Source organism: Podarcis bocagei (genome assembly GCF_964188305.1).
Source record: "Podarcis bocagei genome assembly, chromosome: 13".
NCBI classification, from domain to species: Eukaryota; Metazoa; Chordata; class Lepidosauria; order Squamata; family Lacertidae; genus Podarcis; species Podarcis bocagei.
In genome coordinates, this window is record NC_138138.1 from 39,501,337 (window position 1) to 39,523,513 (window position 22,177).

The 22,177-nt window shown below is 49.8% G+C and overlaps 1 protein-coding gene across 5 annotated transcripts in view; it reads left to right on the forward strand.

The window, feature by feature from the left end:
- The window catches only part of SPHK2 (sphingosine kinase 2), a 25,407-nt gene extending 12,543 nt beyond the window's left edge, over nucleotides 1-12,864 (forward strand). For all 5 annotated transcript variants that reach the window (XM_081168786.1, XM_081168787.1, XM_081168784.1 and 2 more), the window contains 4 exons: nucleotides 4,502-4,651; nucleotides 6,122-6,216; nucleotides 6,827-6,942; nucleotides 10,389-12,864. In XM_081168786.1, coding sequence (XP_081024912.1) covers nucleotides 4,502-4,651; nucleotides 6,122-6,216; nucleotides 6,827-6,942; nucleotides 10,389-11,403 — 1,376 coding nt within the window. In that variant the 3' untranslated portion in view covers nucleotides 11,404-12,864. The remainder of the gene's footprint in view (nucleotides 1-4,501; nucleotides 4,652-6,121; nucleotides 6,217-6,826; nucleotides 6,943-10,388) is intronic.
- Nucleotides 12,865-22,177: the final 9,313 nt, after the last annotated feature.

Sequence of the window (22,177 nt, forward strand, 5' to 3'; positions counted from 1 at the left end):
TTTGGGCCCTCAGAGAGCAAATTTTTCTGTCTTATTATGAGTCCCCTTAGCCTTCTTATCTTCAGGTTAAACATGCTCTTCAGCCTTTCCTTGCAGGACTTGTTTTCCATATCCCTGACTATTGTTTTCCATTAAACATGTTTTTATTTGTCACAAAGGTTGGCCACGCACAAAACCCTTCATCTGCAGTCCACATATTTTACATATTCTTGATTTACCTGCCCATTGTGACTAGTGAAAAGGGTCAGTGAAGTGGGCGATGCCTCGCTTCAGGAGTGAGTAAGATGTCCTCCCTGGACCCAGAGGCTTAAAAAAAAGGGGGGGGAGCTCCAGCCCCTTATATTCTTTATATGTAAGATGACAGTTTTTAAAAATGCAAATTCCTGGTTGGGTGGGGGAGGGTGGATATTAAATGGAATCAGAGAAGACACTGAGGGAGGATTTAACTCTCTTCTCTGCTCCCCCTGTCAGCAACAAAACTATTACAACAGGGAAGAAATTGTAGAGAATCATAGAATTGTAGACTTGGAGGGGACCCCGAGGTCATCCAGCCCAACCCCTGCAATGTTTACCGTATTTTTCGTCCTATAGGGCGCACCGGCCCATAGGACGCACCTCGTTTTTTGTGGGGGGGAAATGAATAAAAAAAATATCCCCCTCCCCCGCCGCGGCTGCCGCCCCAAGCCTTGCGCACACCTGCCCGAAGCACGGGGTACCCTCCGGAGGGCTCCGCGTGCTTCGGGCTGCAGGCTGCCGCCCCAAGCCTCGCCGCCCGGCGGGACCTCGAGGCTTGCAGACACTCGCTGCCGCCCCAAGCCTCGCGCGCTCGGCGGACCTCCTGCTGGGCGCGCAAGGCTTGCGGACACTCGCCTGAAGCACGGGGAGCGCTCCGGAGGGCTCCCCGTGCTTCGGGCGACAGGCTGCCGCCCCAAACCTCGCACGCTCGGCGGGACCTCCTGCTGGGCGCGCAAGGCTTGCGGACACTCGCGGGGGCTGTAGGCTGCTGCCCGCAAGCCTTGTGAGCCTGCGGGAACTCCCGCCGGGCTTGCAAGGCTTGCGGATAGCTTCCTCAGCCAGACTTCGGTGCGCACCGACCCCTCTCGCTCTCCAGGCTTCAGCGAAAGCCTGCATTCGCCCCATAGGACGCACACACATTTCCCCTTCATTTTTGGAGGGGAAAAAGTGCGTCCTCTGGGGCGAAAAATACGGTATATTGCCTCTCGCTGTTTTGCACCCCTAATGCCTTCCCCTCCCCAAAGTATCCCAAAATTTTGAAGTTTGGCTCAGAGGAATACCCTGAGGATGAATGCTCTATCTCTACATCTCATTAGAGTTCATCTTGTTCCTCTTTGTATTGAAATGGGCACAAGTTCTGCTCGTTGGGTGTTCCCTCCAGAATTATGAAAGGTACCTGAAAGTCTTACGAAAGCCTTGCGGCACTGAATGCAACTGGCCGCGACCTTGGCAGCACAGCGAAGTGCTACCTTCATTTTAGGTACAGCCCAGAGAGTGTTTGGTCTCCCGCTCGGCATAACCAGTTATGCTCTGTGGGTATTTCCAAATTAGTATCTGCCTTCCGAGATGGATTAGTTATTTTGGAGCCTCAGGCTTCAGAGCTTCCTTCCTTAGTTATTAAGGCTTCCTGCCTGCCTGGGTGCTTTTTTATCTCATGTGTTTTTGCCCTTGGAAAACTAGCGGGAAGTCTAGTGGTGGGGATTCCCATTTCTAGGTCACAGCCTCATGCCAGGAACAGTCAGCATTTCGAGATGATTCCAGCGGAGACTATAGAGCTACACCATGCTTTTAAAAACACATGGTTTCCCCCAGAGAATCCTGGGACTTGCGGGGTTGTTTTTTCCCCTGCCACAGCATTGCAGCCCTGGAGCCAAAGCCAGCCTGCTACCTTCTTCTCAGCCAGACTTTGTCGTTTAGTTAAAAGGGTTCTGGGAATTCTAGTTCTCTGAGGGCTGAGCTACAGTTTCTTTGCTTTAAATGTATGGTGTGGCTCGGCTGAGAGGAAGGCGCTGGGTGTGCAGGTTAGCGAGGGTTGATACTCTTGTAAGGAATGGCTTTAAAAAGACAAGCAACCTATATAAGGCACCTATATAAGGATGAGGAGGAGTGATACTTCCCCCGCCCTGAAAGCTAAAGGTGGCATGGCAGCTATCATTAGTCATGGTGAGCAAACACAGTTTTAATTTCTGTCTCAATTACACTATTTGTGGTTAAACATTATTTCTGGGTTTTCGATGCCCTGTAAAGGCTAGCAAAGGTGAGACCACGGTTTTTGAAAAAAGCACATACATGAATAAAAACCACAGGAAATTATGGCTCTCAGTATTACCTTTAACTCTCCTGAAAATCTGTTTGTCTGCATATTGCAGCACCATAAGAAGTCACTGTAGAAACAAGTGACTTTAAACTAGAGGCCACTGCAAATATGAGCTTTCCGGGGGGGGGGGTGTCACAGTGAACGTTGTACATCCCAGTGATGAACAGAAAATGTGTCTGGGATTGCCGGTTAATGTCTAAGGATACATGAGCGCTTTCAGCCCCACCCATGAAAACTGGAAATGGTATTTGTGTGAATGTCAGCATCCACCCTTGTTTCTCTTGTGGTGCTCACTGGGGCTACACTGTTTAGCAGATTAAATGTTCTACATTAGTAGATATTAAAAATAAATAAGGCTCAAGTGTCAGCAGGTTTGGAAACAAGGTCAGCCAGCCTTTTAAAAACATGGTTTTTAAAGAATTCTTTATTCCTTTGTAAGAACTTGAATAAAAATAAAGTTAAAAATACATCACTTTGAATAAACAGAGGGAAAGAACAGACCTAAGGTCCTTTAGACACACAAGATGGCTGGTTTGACTCAGCAGGGTGGAGAATGCCTTATGAAAAGGTTATTTTTTTATGTGCTTACTTTGATGGCATTTTCATCTTGCCCTTCTTCCAAGGGCCTTGTACTTCTTCCACCTCCATTTAATGTTCACACCAACCCTGTGAAGTAAGGTGAGATGGAGTGGGAGTGACTTGCTCAACGTTACATGGTCAATTTCATGGCCGAGTGAGGATTTGAACCTGGGTCTTTCCAGCACGCTAAACACCTCTGTGACACTGGCTTGAGAAAACCATTTTTTACTACAAGTGCTTATGGAAAAATCATGGGTGGAGGCTGTGCCATTGCAAGAGAAGCATTTCCCTCTTCTCTTGCACCAAGGAAGGCTTGCTTCTACTCAGACAATTACATAGATCAACTATCAAAACAAAGAAGGCATCTTCAGAACTATTGTTTTATTCATCCAGGTAGACAGAATCAGTTCAGACTTGGTATAATTTATTGACTAGATTTCTTTGATCAGATTTCCACTTTAGTTTTCCAGGCATTCACAGCAGGCATCTGGGATCAGCAAGCCCCCACAGGTGAAAGCTAGCAACAACCACAGTTTGGGCATTTGCCTCTGATGTACAATCGTACCTTGGATCCCGAACGTCTTGGTACTTGGATGTTTTGGTTCCTGAACACCGCAAACCCGGAAGTGAGTGTTCCGGTTTGCGAACATTCTTTGGAATCCGAACGTATGATGGGGCTTCCACGGCTTCCGATTGCCTGCAGGAGCTTCCTGCAGCCAATTAGAAGCCGCGCTTTGGTTTCCAAACGTTTTGGAAGTCAAATGGACTTCCGGAACAGATTCCGTTTGACTTCCAAGGTACGACTGGACATTGTTAGGGCATGAACTCCCAGCTACCCATGTCTCGTGGGAATGCACACTTGCTGTGTGAATGTCTTGCAGTGTCACGTATCTGTCAAATGTGTCATGCAGATATTTACTTATTTTTATTTATTAAATTTGTATACCGCCCTATACCTGTAGATCTCGCAACCTAAAACTACAATATAAAAAACACAAAAAACATATAGACAAAGACAACTCAATAATCCCCCCTTCCACAACACACTTAAAAGGGCCTTAGATGTCAATCAGCCAAAGGGAAGGGTTGAAGGGAAAAGTTTTCATCCAGTGCCTAAAGTTGTATGATGAAGGCACCAGGTGAGCCTCTCTGGGGAGAGCATTCCACAGACGGGGAGCCACTGCAGAAAAGGCCCCATTCTCATGTTGGCCCCCTCCATACCTCGTGGAGGAGGCACATGAAGAAGGCCTCACAGGATGTTTGCAAGGGCCAGGCAGGTTCATATGGAGAGAGGCGGTCCTTGAGGAGCCAGCCCCCTCCCATGGGACTGGACTCCTATTGGCCCCAGACAGTGCAGCCAGTGGTCAGAGCTGGTGGGAAGTGGAGTTGAACATTATCAGGAGGGTCAGAAGTTCCCCAGATCTGTAGTGATGTGTGAAGCTGGTCCTTGATGCCTTGATAATAATAATAATCAGCAGCAAAGCTTTACCGCACGGGCAGCTTCTCGTTTTGCACCAGCTTGCAGATGCAGCTCCAACAGGGGAAATGCAACACCTGATTTGCTCACCCTCTTCTCTCCCTTCAAACCAGAGATCAGCCGCAGCCTCCTGCCCCGTCCCCGTCGCCTGCTCCTGCTGCTGAACCCCTTTGGAGGCAAGGGCAATGCCCTGCAGTGGTGCCAGAATCACATCCTCCCCATGATCACAGAGGCTGACATCGGCTTCAACTTGATCCAGACAGGTGAGGTGGCAGCAGAAGGAAGGTGGCCTTCAAGGGGAAGGGGAATGGATGCTGTGGGGGGTAAGAACATAAGGAGAGCCAGCTGGACCAGGACAGAGACCCGTCTGGCCCAGCGTCCTGTCCTCACAGCTGCCAGCCGGATGCTAGTGTGGAACCCTCAGAGCTGTGGTTTCCAGCAAATGGTATTCAGAAGTATCGCTGCTTCCCACTGTGGACACAGAGCGTGGGCGTGAATTTGTCTAATCCTGTTTCAAAGTCATCTAGCTTGGTGACCATCAGCGCTTCCTGTGGATGTGGGGAGAGGAAACACAGCCTGTAGATGGATTCAAAAGTGGAGTTGGGGGGGTAGACAAATTGGAGGAGGCTGGTTCTTATTGGTGACTCTGAGCCATACTAGCTCAATGGAGCCAGCGTGTTTAGGGGCAGTCTATCTTTGAATATAAGACAACGAGGGATCTACAGAAAAGGAGGGCTGCTGTCATCGTCATGCATTTGTTGTGGGGCTCTTTTTTTACCGAACTAGCTGGGCTACTCTTAAGTACTTTAGTGAAACTCAGTTAAAAATGGGAACACAGCAATATTTGGGAACAGATACTTTTGTTTACTCCTGCCCACCTAGCAGTTCGAAAGCACGTCAAAGTGCAAGTAGATAAATAGGTACCGCTCCGGCGGGAAGGTAAATGGCGTTTCTGTGTTCGCCAGAAGCGGCTTAGTCATGCTGGCCACATGACCCGGAAGCTGTACGCTGGCTCCCTCGGCCAATAAAGCGAGATGAGCGCCGCAACCCCAGAGTCGGTCACGACTGGACCTAATGGTCAGGGGTCCCTTTACCCTTTACCTTACTTTTGTTTAAACAAAAAATAGCAGCAGTAGTAGTAGTGATGGTGGTGGCAGCTAGGCAAGAGCCATAGAACCTGTGAGCCATAAGTTCCTGGTTGAAATGTTGCCTCAGCAACCAACTTGCTAGGCAAACAGCAGCCTCAGTCCTTCTGTACAGCAACCTGTGACAAGGGGGTAATAATCCTAGATTACGGAAAGAATGTATGCCAAGCTTCTTGAGCACTTAAATAGCTCTTAACTCCTAAGTAATCATTAGCATTAAATGCTAGAAAGTTAAATGTATATTCATCTTCTAAATGTATAGCCTCAAAGCTTTCGATCACAGCAGCAATAAATTGTGATGTCCATTCGTTTATATTTGTATAATGTATATGTACATGTGTGTATGCATACACACACACACACACACACACACACATGCATGCAAATATAATTTCAGCGGCAGCAATACTAATTTCTCCCAAACAGTTTGCTGTTTCCATTCACTTGTAGACAGCCGCTTAGGACAAGACATAGAGAACAGGTCAAAATCGTATCTTGGTGGTCAGCCACTGAATCAGTTTCTTCGGGTGGGAGTGTGGCTTTGAATTGCTACTAATCTGCATGCTATTTATTCCTTTTCTGGCCCAGAGAGACAGAACCATGCTCGGGAGCTGGTACAGAACATCAACTTGGCTGAGTGGGATGGCATTGTATCCATTTCAGGAGATGGGCTTCTATATGAGGTATTGTTCACAAAGTGCGAGCCAAGGCACTGGCCTTCCAGCCTCCTGGAACCTTCCCCTTAGGCTACTCACTAGGGTTTATTCCTGTTACTTGTCTCCTGAGTCGCCCTTTTGTGCTCCCTTAGAACTGTGGCACATAAGACCCAATTCATTGCTTTGGGGCATGTGTGTGAATGTCCTGGTGTACTTCTTCTTTTGAATACTGCATCAAAAAAGCCTGACTCAGATTTTTGCAAATTAGAGCAGTGAAGAAAATGCATGATAGGCTTTGGTGCCCCTGTTTGGGTTTTGAACTTGTTATCTTCAGGGACTTTCCAGGGCCCAGAACCTGCGACTAGAACCAGGCCTAGAATTCCCCCCCCCCCAGCCCTCCCTTTACAAGGCACGTTGCTGGAATGGATCGAAAGCGGAAGGTCGAGCTGTCTTTACAGAAGCTTCTTTGCTCTCCCAGTTCCTTCAGTGAGAGAATTTTGGGTTTCTTGGATCATGAATTTGCAGACTGCTGTTCCTGCCCCCCCCCCAACACACATCCCATTTCCTGCATTATTAGGATTGTAGGTTATGAATACTTTCCTATCTCCTCCTTCCTTCCTTCCTTCCTTCCTTCCAGGTGATTAATGGCTTGATGGAACGGCCGGACTGGGAAGAAGCCATAAAAATGCCCCTTGGTATTCTCCCTTGTGGGTCTGGAAATGCAGTAGCTGCAGCCATAAACTTCAGAGCTGGGTAAGTGGGAAAGCTTAATGGATCTGCTTAGTCCACCTTCTTGCTTTTAAAAAAAAAAACATATATATTTAAATTTGTATTTGTTGGTACCAAAGTTGCTTCATATTGCTGTTTTTGGGTTGTGTTTGCACTACGAAAGCTTTCCTACAAAGAAACCGCAGCAGTGATTGTATTATTTAGTACAATTTTTATCCCACCTTTTCCTCCAAGGAGCTCAAGGTGACATGCACACAATTCTCACCCTCACAGCTTAAGCTGAGAGGCAGTCACTGGCCCAAGGTCATACAAGTGAGCTTTATGGCTGAGCGGGGATTTGAACCCGGGTCTCCCAGGTTCAGTACACTAACCGCTGCACCACACGGGCTCTGCACCACACCACTTCTGGGAAGCAGGGGGTAGGCTATACAGTGGTACCCCGCAAGACGAACGCCTCGCGAGACGAAAAACTCGCAAAACGAAAGGTTTTTTCGTTTTCTAGTTGCCTCGCAAGACGAATTTCCCTATGGGCTTGCTTCGCAAAACGAAGCTTGCCCCGGGGACAGCGGGTCTTCTCTTTTGAAGCAAGGGGCTGGGGGGAGATAGCGATCTCCCTGCAGCCCCTTGCTGCAAAAGACGTCCGGGGGAAGCGGGGAAGCGAAGCGCTTCGCTTTCCGCTGCCCCCGAACCTCTTCTGAAGCAAGGGGCTGGGGGGAGATAGCGATCTCCCTGCAGCCCCTTGCTGCAAAAGACGTCCGGGGGAAGCGGGGAAGCGAAGCGCTTCGCTTCCTGCTGCCCCCGAACCTCTTCTGAAGCAAGGGGCTGGGGGGAGATAGCGATCTCCCTGCAGCCCCTTGCTGCAAAAGACGTCCGGGGGAAGCGGGAAGCGAAGCGCTTCGCTTCCCGCTGCCCCCGAACCTCTTCTGAAGCAAGGGGCTGGGGGGAGATAGCGATCTCCCTGCAGCCCCTTGCTGCAAAAGACGTCCGGGGGAAGCGGGGAAGCGAAGCGCTTCGCTTCCCGCTGCCCCCGAACCTCTTCTGAAGCAAGGGGCTGGGGGGAGATAGCGATCTCCCTGCAGCCCCTTGCTGCAAAAGACATCCGGGGGAAGCGGGGAAGCGAAGCGCTTCGCTTCCCGCTGCCCCCGAACCTCTTCTGAAGCAAGGGGCTGGGGGGAGATAGCGATCTCCCTGCAGCCCCTTGCTGCAAAAGACGTCCGGGGGAAGCGGGAAGCGAAGCGCTTCGCTTCCCGCTGCCCCCGAACCTCTTCTGAAGCAAGGGGCTGGGGGGAGATAGCGATCTCCCTGCAGCCCCTTGCTGCAAAAGACTTCCGGGGGAAGCGGGAAGCGAAGCGCTTCGCTTCCCGCTGCCCCCGAACCTCTTCTGAAGCAAGGGGCTGCAGGGAGATAGCGATCTCCCTGCAGCCCCTTACTGCAAAAGACGTCCGGGGGCAGCGGGAAGCGAAGCGCTTCTTCCCCGCTTCCCCCGGACGTCTTTTGCAGCAAGGGGCTGCGGGGAGATCGCTTCTCCCGGTGCTCCGAAGCCGGGCGGGGGGCAGGGGACACCTCCTGCCGCCGCGGGGACACCTTTTGAAGGCAGGCGGGGGGGGGAGCAAAGACTTTCGCCCCCCGCCCGCCTTCAGAAGAGGTCCAGGACCTCTTCTGAAGGCTGGCGGGGGGCGAAAGTCTTTGCTCCCCCTGCCTGCCTTCCCAGGGGCTTTTAAATCGCCCCGGACAGCGGAGAAGTCCTCCGCTGTCCGGGGCGATTTTAAAATGCCGCCCGCCAGCATTTTAAGATCGCCCGGACAGCGGAGAAGTCCTCCGCTGTCCCGGGGTTTTTTAAAATGCTGGGGGTGGGAAGAAAAGCCCTTGTCCCCCCACCAGCCTTCAGAAGAGGTCCGGGGACAGACTGTCCCCGGACCTGGTCTGAAGGCTGTTTTCCTAGGAACGCATTAATTGATTTTCAATGCATTCCTATGTGAAACCGTGCATCGCAAGACGAAAAAACCGCAAGACGAAGAGATTTGCGGAACGAATTAATTTCGTCTTGCGAGGCACCACTGTACTTGGGGCTCCATCTTCAGCCGGACCTGATCTCTACTTTTGGATATGTGAAGGTGATGCATTTAAGAATCCCTGCAAACATACACAGAGTGCTGCTTCTTTAGCTAATTAGGCTCCCACTTACCTGGGCTTCCAGGCCAGATTGCAGTTTCAGAGCTGGCTGTTCTACTTGCTGCAGTAATTTTGAGCAAGTAATTTTGCATTTTCAAGGGTAGGGAGCAAGTTGCATCAGCAGCTTGGCCAATGCTGAGAACTAATTACCGTAATCATGGTCATTATTTATTCTGCTTTCATCCTGCCGTTCCTCCAAGAGGTTTAAAGCAGGATACAAATTTTTCCCTTTTAGTCTCGAAACAAACCCTGTGAGTTATGAAAGTTTAATAAAAATTTAATAATAAACAAACAAACAAACAAACCCTGTGAGGTGTAGGCTGAGGCAGAAGGAGAGGGACTGGTTTAAGGTTAGCCAGTGAGATTCTCGGAGGGATATGGATTTGAACCTGGGTCTGCCCAGGTGTAGTCCAGCATTCAAGCTACACTTGTGTCTGGGACACTTTATATTAGTCCGGTCGTACCTCGGCTCCCGAACGCCTTGGAAATCGAACATTCCAACTCCCGAACAATTGGAAACCGGAAGTGGGTGTTCCAGTTTTCGAACATTCTTTTGTAAGCCGAATGTCTGAACATTCCGTGGCTACCGATTGGCTGCAAGATCGACTTCCAAGGTACACCTGTACACCACTCTTCATCCATAGACCTCGGGCTGGTTCACAGCATAAAGCTGCAATATAAAAACCACAAATGCATAGTAAAAATAAGAACAACAAATCAATATCCCGCCCCCCCTTCCACAACACATTTAAAACGGCATCAGATGTCAATCAGCCAAAGGCCTGGTTGAAGAGGAACGTTTTCGCCTGACGTCTAAAGGTGTAGAACAGAGCTTCCCAAACTTTGTGTTGCAATATGCTAGCGTGTCAGCTGCAGTGTGTAGGTGAGTTGCACAAACCCTCCCCACGCTCCTCCCGGGCTGGAAAGGGGTTAATTTAACCTCCAGTTTGCTAGAAAAACTGAATTACTGTGTCACAAAATGAGGCATGTCTAAAAAGTTTGTCTCCAACTCAGAGGGTGTTCGCAGGGTCCAGGTAGGTTCATATGGAGAGAGGCGGTTCTTGAGGTATTACGGCCCTGAGCTATTTATATCTTTCTTCCTCGTTTTGCACATGTGGCTATTGTTCGCCGGCTAAACAGAAATGTAAGTGCTACTGTTGCCCCGTGACAAATGCAGCCTCTGCACCCCACATTGCGGCAGTGTTTGTCCCCCCCCCCCCTTGGGAGCCTCTCGCCATTTGATTGCATGTGCAAGTGAGCTTCTCCAACCCTGACACATTTCTCACTCTGTCGGGCAGGTTTGAGCAGACCTTGGGCCAGGAGCTGCTCACAAACTGCACCCTCCTGCTTTGCCACGGGGCGGTGACCCCCTTGGACCTGGTGTCGGTCACAACCGCGTCGGGCTCCCGTTCCTTCTCCTTCCTAAGCGTGGCCTGGGGCTTCATCTCCGACGTGGACATTGAGAGCGAGAAGTTCCGGCACATCGGCCCGGCTCGCTTCACCTTGGGGACGATGGTCCGCCTGGCCTCCTTGAACACTTACCGGGGGCGTCTCTCCTACCTGCCCGCCCTGGAGGGCACGGCCCACCGCCCCATCTTGCGCAGCATCACCATGGCGGCCAATGGGAGCCTCCCCTTCCAGCACGGGCCGCTCCACCGCACCGTCTCTGACCTGGGCCTGTGCAAGGAACGTCACGCCCTCTGCTTCCAGGAGGTGGAGCCTGCCAACGAGCCCACCCCCTCGCCCAGCTCCCCACCCTCTTCCTCCAGCTTCCACTCTTCCAGCTTCAGCTTCGAGAACCTGTCGGAGGAGCTCGTGGCTGACCGCAGGGAGGCCGGGCTGCCCATGACCACGCCTGCCGTCTCACTGTCTCCCCGGCAGGTGCACGGCCCCCCAGACGAGTTCCTGACGCCTCTGGACCAGCCGGTGCCCAAGTCATGGGTGACAGTGGAGGAGGACTTTGTCTCTGTGCTGGCCATCTACCAGTCTCACCTGGGAGCCGACCTGTTCATGGCGCCCTTTGCCTGCTTCAACGACGGCCTCATCCACCTTTTCTACATCAAGGCGGGCATCTCCCGGGCAGCCCTGATCCGCTTGTTCTTGGCCACGGAGAAGGGCACTCACTTTGACATGGAGTGCCCCCACTTCATCCACATTCCCGTCCGTGCCTTCCGCATCGAGCCCCTCACTCGCAAGGGCATCCTCACCATTGACGGAGAGAGGGTGGAATACGGCCCCATCCAGGGGCAGATCCACCACTCGGTGGCCAATCTAATCACCGGCGTGAACCAGGTGAAGATCACAGCGTTCTGACCCAGGATGCGGGAGCACTTCGCAGATCTGACGTAACTTTCGTTCTCTTCTGCCCCTTTGCTGCAAAGAAGGACCCTGAGGCTTGGGATCGGGGGTACTGTCTGTGTGGGTAGCGGGTGGGCATTCTGACTTGCAGTGCCCCCTCCAGCCACCCAGATGGCAAGCTGCTTAAAACCTCCCTCTGCTCTTCTAGGCCTTGGCACACACATACCATATATTCCTTTAATGAGCCTTTGGGTGGCAAGTCTTGCCCACTCCCCATGATCCTCTGCTGCTGTCCATGCAACCTTTTGAGTGTTGACCTCCTCCTTCCTTCCTCACCCACCTGCATAGGCCTGGTTTTGCCAGCCTGTTTTGCATCTCCCATCAAGAAGGAGCAGCTTGGCTACAGGACCCTTGGTGTGGTTTGGGTCGAGAAGTGATGTAGCCTTTCCTCCCCTACAAGGACCCACCATCCTCTCCACCTTGTTCCTTTTTGGGGAGGCCCTTCTAGTCCACTTTTCCAACCACTTGTCTCAGAGACGGGGGACACCTCTGCGCTACCCTGCTTGCCAGTCTGGGGCAGCAACACTGTAGACTCCCATCCCTTTGCAGCTCATGGTTCAGGACCATGTCTGAAGTGACGGGGAGAGAGATGCTGGTGTGGGTTGGAGAAATGAGTGGGGCACTGAGTGGGCTGGGGAAATGCACATTCCACACCAACTTTCCTTCAAGCCGTGGGACCAAGAGTCACGTCCCAATTTCTAGTGTTGTTCTCTCCACTCTTTTTGTGGCTTCTGCTGAACCACACACCTCTCTCCTGCTAAATTGGAGCCTCCTGACCCCTTTGAGGCCACCCTCTCTTCCCGAACTTGCAGCCCCTTTTTGCCTGTGGTTCACAAGAAGCCACTTAGAGAACACTAAGCCTTGCTTGCTGCTCTTCGTCTTTCTACGGTCCACTCAGCCAGGGTGGGGGTGTATGTGAAAGCAGTAAGACCACTGTAGCAGGGAGTTGAATGTAAGAGGCAGCCCACAAAACACTAATTTCTATTTGACACCACCACCTCTCCTTTTAAACCCTTAACAGAACCGAAGGCAGCCGTTTCCCCTCCTCTCTTTGTCTACCCTGGGAAGGGAGATCTGCCATCTTTCTTCGGAGTTGTGTTTGGTTCTTCGGCCACCTCTCCTGCAGAGGGCGACCAAGGGCATTTAGGGCAAGGAAGGGACCACTTTCTCGACAGCCTTCTATGGCTCCTTTCTAGCCAGCCGGAGGTGTAGTGAAAGGGGATGGAACTGACCCCCAACCCCTGCACTGATGACCTCCGAATCTGGTTCTCTCTAGGAATAAACTTGATGAATGTAACTGGAATTTTTTCTTCTTCTCACGGGTGGGGGCTTAACTTTGGTAGGGCGGTTTGTTATTATTCTTTTCTCCCCACTATGTGGGGGTTAACAAGCAATTAAAATGATCCAATACTGTAATGGAAATGTGTGTGTGTGTGTGTGCATATATGAAATGATGTTCACCATACATGTATTTGTCTGTGTCTCTTAAGAGATGTCGAATCAGGAGATTTAAGTTGGCAAATTCCACCGGCAAAACTTTTCCCCACTTCCTCATGGGAGAAAGCCTGTATATCAAAGGTCGACCTAGTGGGTTGACATCTAGGCCAGCAATGGAGCAAAACATAATAGGGTTCCTAATTTGCTGAAAGTTCCACACTACTTCCTTTGTTCTGTCTTTTCTCTTCGCAAAGTACATTGTTAAGCGTGACTATTTTAAAAGGCGGTTAGAAAGATTCGCAGAGGATAAGGCCATCATTGGCTCCTCCTCACGATGCCTCCAGTATCCAAGCCTCTGAATCCTGGCTGCTGGGGAGCATGAGTGAGAGAGTGCGGTTGGGTTCATGTCCTGTCTGTGGGCTTTCCATAGGCATCTCTTTAGCCACTGTGGGACACCATTTGCCCCACCATTTGCATCTGAAAAAAACAACTTTGCAATGAAAGGTGGAAATGAGATTCTTCCCTGCAGTGGACACATCAACACCATGCATTGAAAGCACCATGAAACCAATTTAAACAGTTGCGGCTTGCTTCCAAAGACTTCTGGGACATGTAGTTTGTTAAGGGTGCCAAGAGGTGTTGGAAGGGGGTGGGAAAGGGGGACTGATCCTTAAACCATTCTGGGAATTTTAAACTCTGTGAGGGGAATAGGGACGGCCTAGCAGTGCTCAGCTCCCTTCACACACTACAGCTCCCAGAATTCTTTGGGGCAAGCCACGGTTGTTTAAAGCGGTGTGGTGGTGCTTTAAATGTAAGGTGTGAATGTGGCCTAGGTAGGCCTGGACTTAGGCCATTGGCTGCTCTTTGTTAACACGACTGCTCACGGTCCCATTAGGTTAACAAGCAGTTTTTACGTTCTTTAGCTACTGGTTTTTGTCTTCACTCTGAATGTAGCCGGAGAAGTGCGTGTGAGAGAGAGCAGGTTTTATTTACAAAGGAAAGGCCATCCTGCAAAGTTTCCATCTCACAGAAACCTCCTGAGAGCCAGGCTGTCATTTTGATCCCTGTAATCGGAGCATATGAATGACACTGTTGGGAGGCAACACAGAGACCTCTGCCTGCCACAGCTTCCTCTCTGGGAAAAAGACCCTCTGTGGCAGTTGCTATGTGGTGTTTAGGTGGCATGTAAGGCCGACTCAGGAGGAAACGGGGGGAATTCGGGATCCTCTGACATTAGCGTGGGCTTAAATGACTGCTGTTTGAAAAGGAAAGCCGATCGAAGGGACCAAGATTTTTTATTTTCTTTGTTCATGTGAACGTTGCTAGGCATTTTATTAGTAATACTTTAGCATGCCCTATTTCCCACTCTCTCCCTATTTCCCACAAGTTGCTAGTGGGAGCTGGTGAATCCATCACTAAGAAGTGTTGATCAGAAAAGGGCAGATCCATACTTTTAAAGCACCGTCAACACACATTCACAGCACATGGCCTTCCCACCCCCCACCCCCCAAGAATCCATGGAACTGCAGTTTGTTAAAGGTGCCGGGAACGGTAGCGCTCTGGGGGGACGGACTACAGTTCCCATGATTCTTTTGGGAAAGTCGTGAGCATTTAATGTGCTTTAAATTATGTAGATATTTCCACAGATCTGGCTTGGGGGGGGGATGAGGAAAGGACGACAGAACTGTGTGTGTCAGTGTATGAAAGCGTAGGCTCACAGCCGTATTAAGCGGGGCCACGAAGCAAGGAACAATTGTCTCTTGAGAGGGTTTTCTACTGTCCAGATAACAATTGTCCAGAGCCACCAAGCTCCTGCATCTCGCCAGACTTCCAGGGCCCTCACCAAACTTTGCTTCTTGCCTGGGACTGCAAAAACAGGCAGCGGGAGATGTCTTCAGGCACGCAGCGGGCCACAACCTTCACCCAGCCTGCCAGGTTACAAGGCGGAACACTTTCTTCCGTGGGCCTGAGCCACCTCTCTCCCCACACCCCTTTTAAATGTATATTATATAACTCTATTTGTGGCTTACCTCATAGGCAGTGTCTTAGGAAGCATCGCTTCTCTGTTTGCTGCTTGTTGCACTTTAAAAAGAAACAGATATTTCCTATAACGTTGCACAGTCTTAACTTCGATTACCGTAGCTTTAAATACTTGTTCCAGCATCAAGAAGAGTAGCTTTAGAATCGCCCTGAGGAGATCCGGTTCACTCTCGCAGCGCCTGCTCCAGATCCCGCAAGGGGGGGGGGGTTCTTCTTGTCGCAAACCCCACTGTCCAAAATGGGGAGGACAATGTAGCTGGAGGGTGGCACTTATTCTTGCTCCTGTCACCGGTTGTGCTCTTGGAGAGGGTCAGGAGAACAGCAGCAACACCGAGGCGGAGCAGAGCCCTGGATCTCCCTCCTGGGATATGGGCCTCAGCCGGTGACTGTCAATTCCAGCACTCGGCACCACACTCTGTTGTCCCCTCAGAAACACTTTTTGTACTGGTGGGAGGGAAGTTCAGCAATGCGGAAATAAGTTGGGGTTTTTTCAGGATCGGGGCTTGCGTGCAGAATTCTTGGAGGAGCACTATTCAGGGTTGTGTCCAATGTTTCACACCCATTATGGACATAAATTTCAGCGAGTCAGCAAAATTTAGTGGCATACAACCCTCAAGGTTTGCCCTTACTCGCTTAGCAACCATCAGATATATCCACTGGAAGAACACAGGATACCACCCCCCTCCTTCAAAGTAGTAATGCATACAAGCTTGGTATTTATATATGTTGGGGAATAGAATGCAAATTATGCCAAGGAAGAAATTATTCAGCTGCTTATTGCTCTTAATTTAATCTGGAGCCTGTATAATCGCTGCTCTTAATTTTAATGCATAGATCTGTGCTGGGGTGTTAATAACTCGCCCTGAACTACTCATGTGTTTGGTAGAGGTTTACAAGGTTGCCTTACAGCTCTTCCCATCCCCTGTCGCATCTCAACCTCATCGTCCTCATCTTCATGTCTGCACAAGAATGCTTAGCTCAGAGAAAATAAACTGGCAGGCAAGACTGTGTCTTTTAATCTGGGACCTGCTGCATGTTTAACTGGTTGAGATTTCTAGCACTGCTGTTGTTAAACAACCAAGGTTCTAGTCCCTTGTGATAGCGGAGTGCAAGGCCTGAAGTTGGTGAAGGGGTAGAAGCATGTCTGAAGACGTATTCTCCTAAATCAGTTTGTAACCAGTCAAGCTGTCATGGCTCCTGGCCAGGAAACTCAGGGACTGGGGTTCTGTGAAGGAGGTGTGCATCTTAACAAACAATATTCAGCCACCTCCTCACACTGTGGCTTGAGTCAGTTTCATTTGTGGGGTGGAAGCTTACGTAACTCATTTAAAAGAAGTTGTAGAAAGCGAGTTCTGATGGATAGCCGTGCCCTTTGCAACACAGAACTCTTTGCTGCGCAAAATGTTAACACAGCTAATTCTAACCTATTGAAAGGTTCCTGATAAAAGGGACCAGTATGATGTAGGAGTTAGTGGGTCAGATTTGTCTTGGGGAGAATCACTCTGAAATCCCCACTCAAGTTCTGTGATCTTTGCCTGGTAGCCTGCTCTCAGCCTTAGCTACTTTAGAGGGTGGTTGTGAGAATAAAAAAGTAGGGAGGGACCATAATATATACACTATCCGAAAATAATTAGAGGAAAGGTGGGATTAACTAATTAGGGGAGGGGCCCACTGCATGTTCTGAAGGAATGTGATGCAGCAGCCAGCCTTGGGGTCACTACTTGGAAGGGAGATCAGCTGGAGACTCCCACATTTGACTCCATGGTGCTGATAATGCCAAGGTTGCAGGTTTGATTCCCATATGGGACAGTTGCATATTCCTGCACTGCAGGGGGTTGGACTAGATGATCCTCAGGGTCCCTTCTAACTCTACAGTTCTATGATTCTTTGGATGAAGGCAGGATCTAAATGAAAGGGGGGGGGACGACTGCAGGCCTAGATCCACTTACCCAGAAGCAAGGCCCGTTGGGGTTAAATGGGGCTTACTTCTGTGTAAGCATGTCTAAGAGTGTGTTATAAATGTGGCCAAATGCACTTGCCGGATAACAACACACTTGGCAATCTTTGAGGGGAACAGAAGATCATGGCAGCAACAATGGAACGAGCAGGTGGTGCCCAAGCTGCTGCTGGAGTCCTCATCTTTGCGAGCACAAAGCATGATGGGAACTGTAGTTTTGGGGACTCCATCCCCCTGTGGCATGGGAAATGGACTGACTTGCCTATAATAGACTGTCGGGGCACAAAGTTTATAAGCTGCTGCCGAAATTATCTCTCTTCTTTTAAAAACGCCTCATTTTGATCCAAAATAGCCAATGGTTTCCGCATAAACCAAGTTGCAAATGTTAATGCTTGAGCTCAGTGCGAGAGCTCTGTGTTGACCAGCAAAGCTTGTTTGTTCTCAACAGATTTTTTTGGCTCGAGATACAGGCCTGTCCTTTGACTATTTGCTGTCTACATCTTCAAGCTGCTACAAAAAAAGATGTGTAGGCAGTTTAATAGGATAGGGGTGATGCATTGCCCTGTCTTATTGACCCTGCAGCTGCCCTCCCTCCTGGCCTCCTCTCCACAAATCTAAACACTGCTGCATAAATGTAAGCGTATTTTAATATCATTTAGGCTGCAGTGTAGAAATTGGGGTAGTGATCTGGCCTGGGAACGATGTTCAGCCTTGCCTGTGAGCCCCATCAACCTTGTTTTTTTTGTGTGCATCAGATCTGTGACTGTGTCCATTCCAAGCTCATTGCACTTTTCCTCATCTTCCTCCCTCCACGGTCCCATGTCCTGTGGGTGCTGCAGCCCATAGCATCTTTGAGGGGAGAAATGCAGCCTTGGTTTGGGTTGTTTATATGTCTGTCTGAAGTGCTGTACTGGTTAACCTTTATGTCTGCAACTGCCTCCTGTGTGTTGCCTGTCAACGAGATAAATGTTTAAAATGAAATAAATAAAAATAAAACTCCAAAAAACTATGCAATAAAAGCAATAGCATGGATATCCATCTCTTTGTTTTTTCCTGAGTGCCGCAGGGGATTCAGCTGTGCTGGGCCAGGTGGAAGGAGACCCATCCATAGCTTCTCTTACGCTAATCACCAGTTTCGTCATGGGTCTGGGTGGGTAGAAGACAGTGGCTTTAAATTAGCCTGATGTCTGGCAGATACTACTACCCTGCTTTGTTCTTCAGATAGGGAGATAGATCTTGCACAACCTTTGTTTGCAAGACTTTAGACAAGTCTTGCAGGTAGTTTATAGCTCATCACTTAGTTGGAATGCTTTAGAACAGCCTCTACTGGGCACAGGGGCAGAGGAAGGGGTGGGGTGCTGGCCGCCCCGGGTGTTGCCACTGAGGGGGGGTGACAAAATGCCGGGCAGCACTCACCGTGGGGCCTGCAGCAGGCCTGAGCCACACGTCTCTCCTGGGAGAGACGCGATGGCTCGGGCACGCGCAGGCTCCGAGCTGCCCAAACGGTCCGCCCGCTGCCTCCCCCCCAGTTGTAGGGCGGCTGAGTGGGAGGAGGCAGGCAGACTCCGGAGGCTCCGTGGTGCGCCCCACCCGTATGGGTGGCTCGCGTTGCCCCTGGTTCACCACCACAGCTGCCCAAACGGCTTCCTCCGCCGCTTGGGGTGAATGGGGTTTTAGAGTGAGGGGGTAGGACTTCTGGTGGTGGTACCTGCTACTTCTGGGGTAGCTTGTCCATCTTTGGTCCCCACCCTGCGGTTGGCTCTCACCTTTGGCTCCTCAAAGCTGGGAAATGGCTTCCACTGGCTGGATAAACCAGGTGAGGGTAGCCAATGGGCCTCAAACCCTGTGTGAGTTAGGGGCTTCTCCTGCATGCGAAGACAGGCTCTGGCAGATGAGGGGATGAGACCAATAGTGAGTCCAAGATGGCGGTTTTCGCATGTGCGGTAGAGGGAAGTGAGGGGCAGGTGGGGCCCGTCAACCTGGGAAGGTAGCCCATCTAGAAGGAACACGCCTCTGCTGCCTTGTGGAATATCTTTGGGAGATTAAGAGGCTAAGAAGTAGACCCTACACAAATCTGGAGTGGATGGTGCCTTGTGTGCTTCCTTCCGCTGACTCCTGCAGCCAAGCTGGTGACAAACGTGCTGCTCTGCTTTCCTTCGGACCTCATCAGTGAGGCTGAGATGAGGGTCTTGTCATCTGGGCAGCCCAGGTCCTCCACACCTGCTGCCCAGGACTGCACCCTGGGAAGGTCACTTTGTTGCTGTTAACGCAGCAGCTTGGCTTCACCCCTGGAGGTGCACTCCATTGTCTCGAGAGAGGGGGGTGCTCCAAACAACTACTGGGCTTCTTCAAATCGTGTGGCCATTTCTTTCAAAATGAAGTCTGCATTGAAAGACTGAAATTCCCAGTGTCTCACTTTGGGCACCAGGTGGCAGCAGTGCTGTGGCAATTGGTGCATTAAACACACACACACACACACACACACACACACACACACACGGTAACTGGGAATTGGATGAAGAAATCTTTCGCAGGAATTGACAAACTCTGCTTTCAAAAGGAATGTGTGCCAATTATGCACCTGCATATGCAACTAAGCCAAAACAGAAATCCTACGTATTTCTCAGTGCTTAAATAAATATTTATTTATTTTGCTAAGTAGATAAAAGAAAATGGTAGGAGCAGATGTGACCATAGTGATGAAGTTTGACCTGGTAGAAACTCAGCCAGAGTCCCTGTTCTGTAATCTTGAAATTCTATAGGCCTCACTTCAGCACACTCTCATTTGCCATGAAGTGCTCCTCACTTGCAATTATGGAAGGTTTGGTGCATTTTATTTGTAAATATTCTCTCCCGATTTCTGGCTGCATTAACACCCAGCCTTTCCTGATCGGATTCTATTATTTATTATGTTATATTCTCACTGCCATCAGTGGCTGGTCTGTCCTGAATTATATCCACCCTCCACCCACCCAGTGCACATCCAGAAGTGTGCTTACTTTGGAATCAGCACTGCTCATGCACCCAGCCCCTGGGCAGCATCTATATCAAAATGCCAGCCTGTACTTCCTCTGTTTCTAACATTTTAAGCCCAATGGTAAATCCTCAAAGTCAGTGGTTTCCAAACTCCCCTCCCCGCACCCTCCACCAAGAATTGCTCAGAGTCTTGACAGAACCACTGAATGGTTTTTCTGCCTGTTGCAGCAGTTGCAACGTCCTGTGCAAGATGTTGCATGGTTCTGAACTGTCTTTTTATTGCTTCTTTTATTTCTGATCTTGTATTGCAGTTTCCATTCCTTAAAATTCAAATACAATACAATACAAGAAATAAAAGAAGCAATAAAAACCAATACAAATGTTTCATGTGGACATGCTGCAAACGAGCCGAGCGCATCTTGTGGGAATTCCTGCCCTTGAATTCCCATGATACAGCAGCAGTCGCTGTTATGCAAAAGCTCACTGGTGCAGGACAAATGTCCTGATGTTTGAGTGGGTAGTCTCAATCTCTACACCCTTAATCCCACCTGCTCCTCACCTGAGCACAGTTTAGCAGTTTTGCTTCCAGCCATCTCAAGCCCCAAACTGAGGTGTTGCTTCATGCCAAAGGTATATGGCTGTTTCAGAGCACCCAGTAAAATGTGAGAGGTTCTCATGGAGAATGTAATCACAGTACACATCTATCAGGCTTTTTTTTGGGGGGGGGGGAACAAAATATTTTGCTAAGCCTTTCATCACTTTTGAATGGTCAGGCTAAACAAACAAAAGCTGTTGTGCAAGTATTTACTATGAAAAAGAACACAGCAAATGGAAATGGACATCTCCACCCGCCTCCCTCCAAGTCTGTATTTTGCCCACTCTTTTGTGTGAAGCATCATAACCAAGGCTGGTAGTCTTTGTTCTTGCACACTTCCTGGGATTTAAAAAAATGTGTGTGCCCACATGTGCAGAAACAGCGGTACGCATGCTCAGAATGGAAAAAAGTAGCAGAAAGAATGGCCGAAGCCCAAGGAACAGAAATACAGCCAATATACATACCTAGTCCAGGCTTCCTCAACCTCGGCCCTCCAGATGTTTTGAGACTACAATTCCCATCATACCTGACCACTGGTCCTGCTAGCTAGGGATCATGGGAGTTGTAGGCCAAAAACACCTGGAGGGCCGAGGCTGAGGAAGCCTGTTCTGGTCACTCATGTGGACAGCAAGTGTCAGAGCAGCAATGAATACCACGCGACTGAGGCAGGCATGAGAAAGTGAAGAAGCTTGTGTGCCACAGAAGAAATTGGGGGGGGGGGGGGGAATAAAATCAGATCTTTGTGACACAGTTGCAAAACAAGGTCCCCATCTAGAAGCACCCAGTGATGACACCTTCATGCAATTTGCACTTTCTTGTCAGTGTGGTTAGTATGTTGGGCTAGGACATTGGGGACCAGGGTTCAAAAGTTCACTCAGTCATGATGCTCACTGGCTGACCTTGGGCCAGTCACTGCTTCTCCGCTTAACATACCTCACAAGGGGGGGGGGGTTAACTAAGGTGAAGGGTAGAGCCACATACACCACCTTGAGCTCCTTGGAGAAAAAGGTGGGATATAAATGCAAGAAATAAGCTCTATTTTCCAAACTTAGGTTTGCAACTGTTTGGGGACTACAACTCCCATCATCCTTAGCTAGCAGGACCAGTGGTCAGGGATGATGGGAACTGTAGTTCAAAAACAGCTGGGAAACCCTGCTCTAGACACTCCCCACCCACCTCTGTGCATGATATAAATGTAATAATAAAATAACACGTAAAAAAGAAAACCAGTCTCTCTCAATTTGTACACACACAAAGGTTGTTTGCAGAATCAGTTTGGGAACTGAAGGCCCAACGACTCCTACGCAGCCTTGCTCCATCTTGTAAGGCAGGTGTGCGGAAACTTTGGCCCTCCAGATGGACTACAATGCCCATCATCACTGACCAAGCTGGCTAAGGGTGATGCGAGCTGGGAGTCCAACGTGAGGACCACAGGTTCCTCGCCCTTGTCGTAATGAAACATCAGAAGCTGGTGACGGGGCAAGCTGGGCTTTTTAGAGGATGCTGATGGGCTACAGCTTAGTGGCAGGGCATCTACTTGGCCTGCATGCAGCATGTGCCCAGCAACTCTAGGTAAGGCTGGGAATGTCCGGTCCGAAATCCTGGAGAGATGTTGTCAGTGTAGGCAAGTGGTTCCCACCACTTTCTCCCCCATGGATCTCTTGAGAATAGCAGAGGGCTGCTTAATGGTTTTATCTGCTTGTTGCAGCGACTGCAATGCCCTG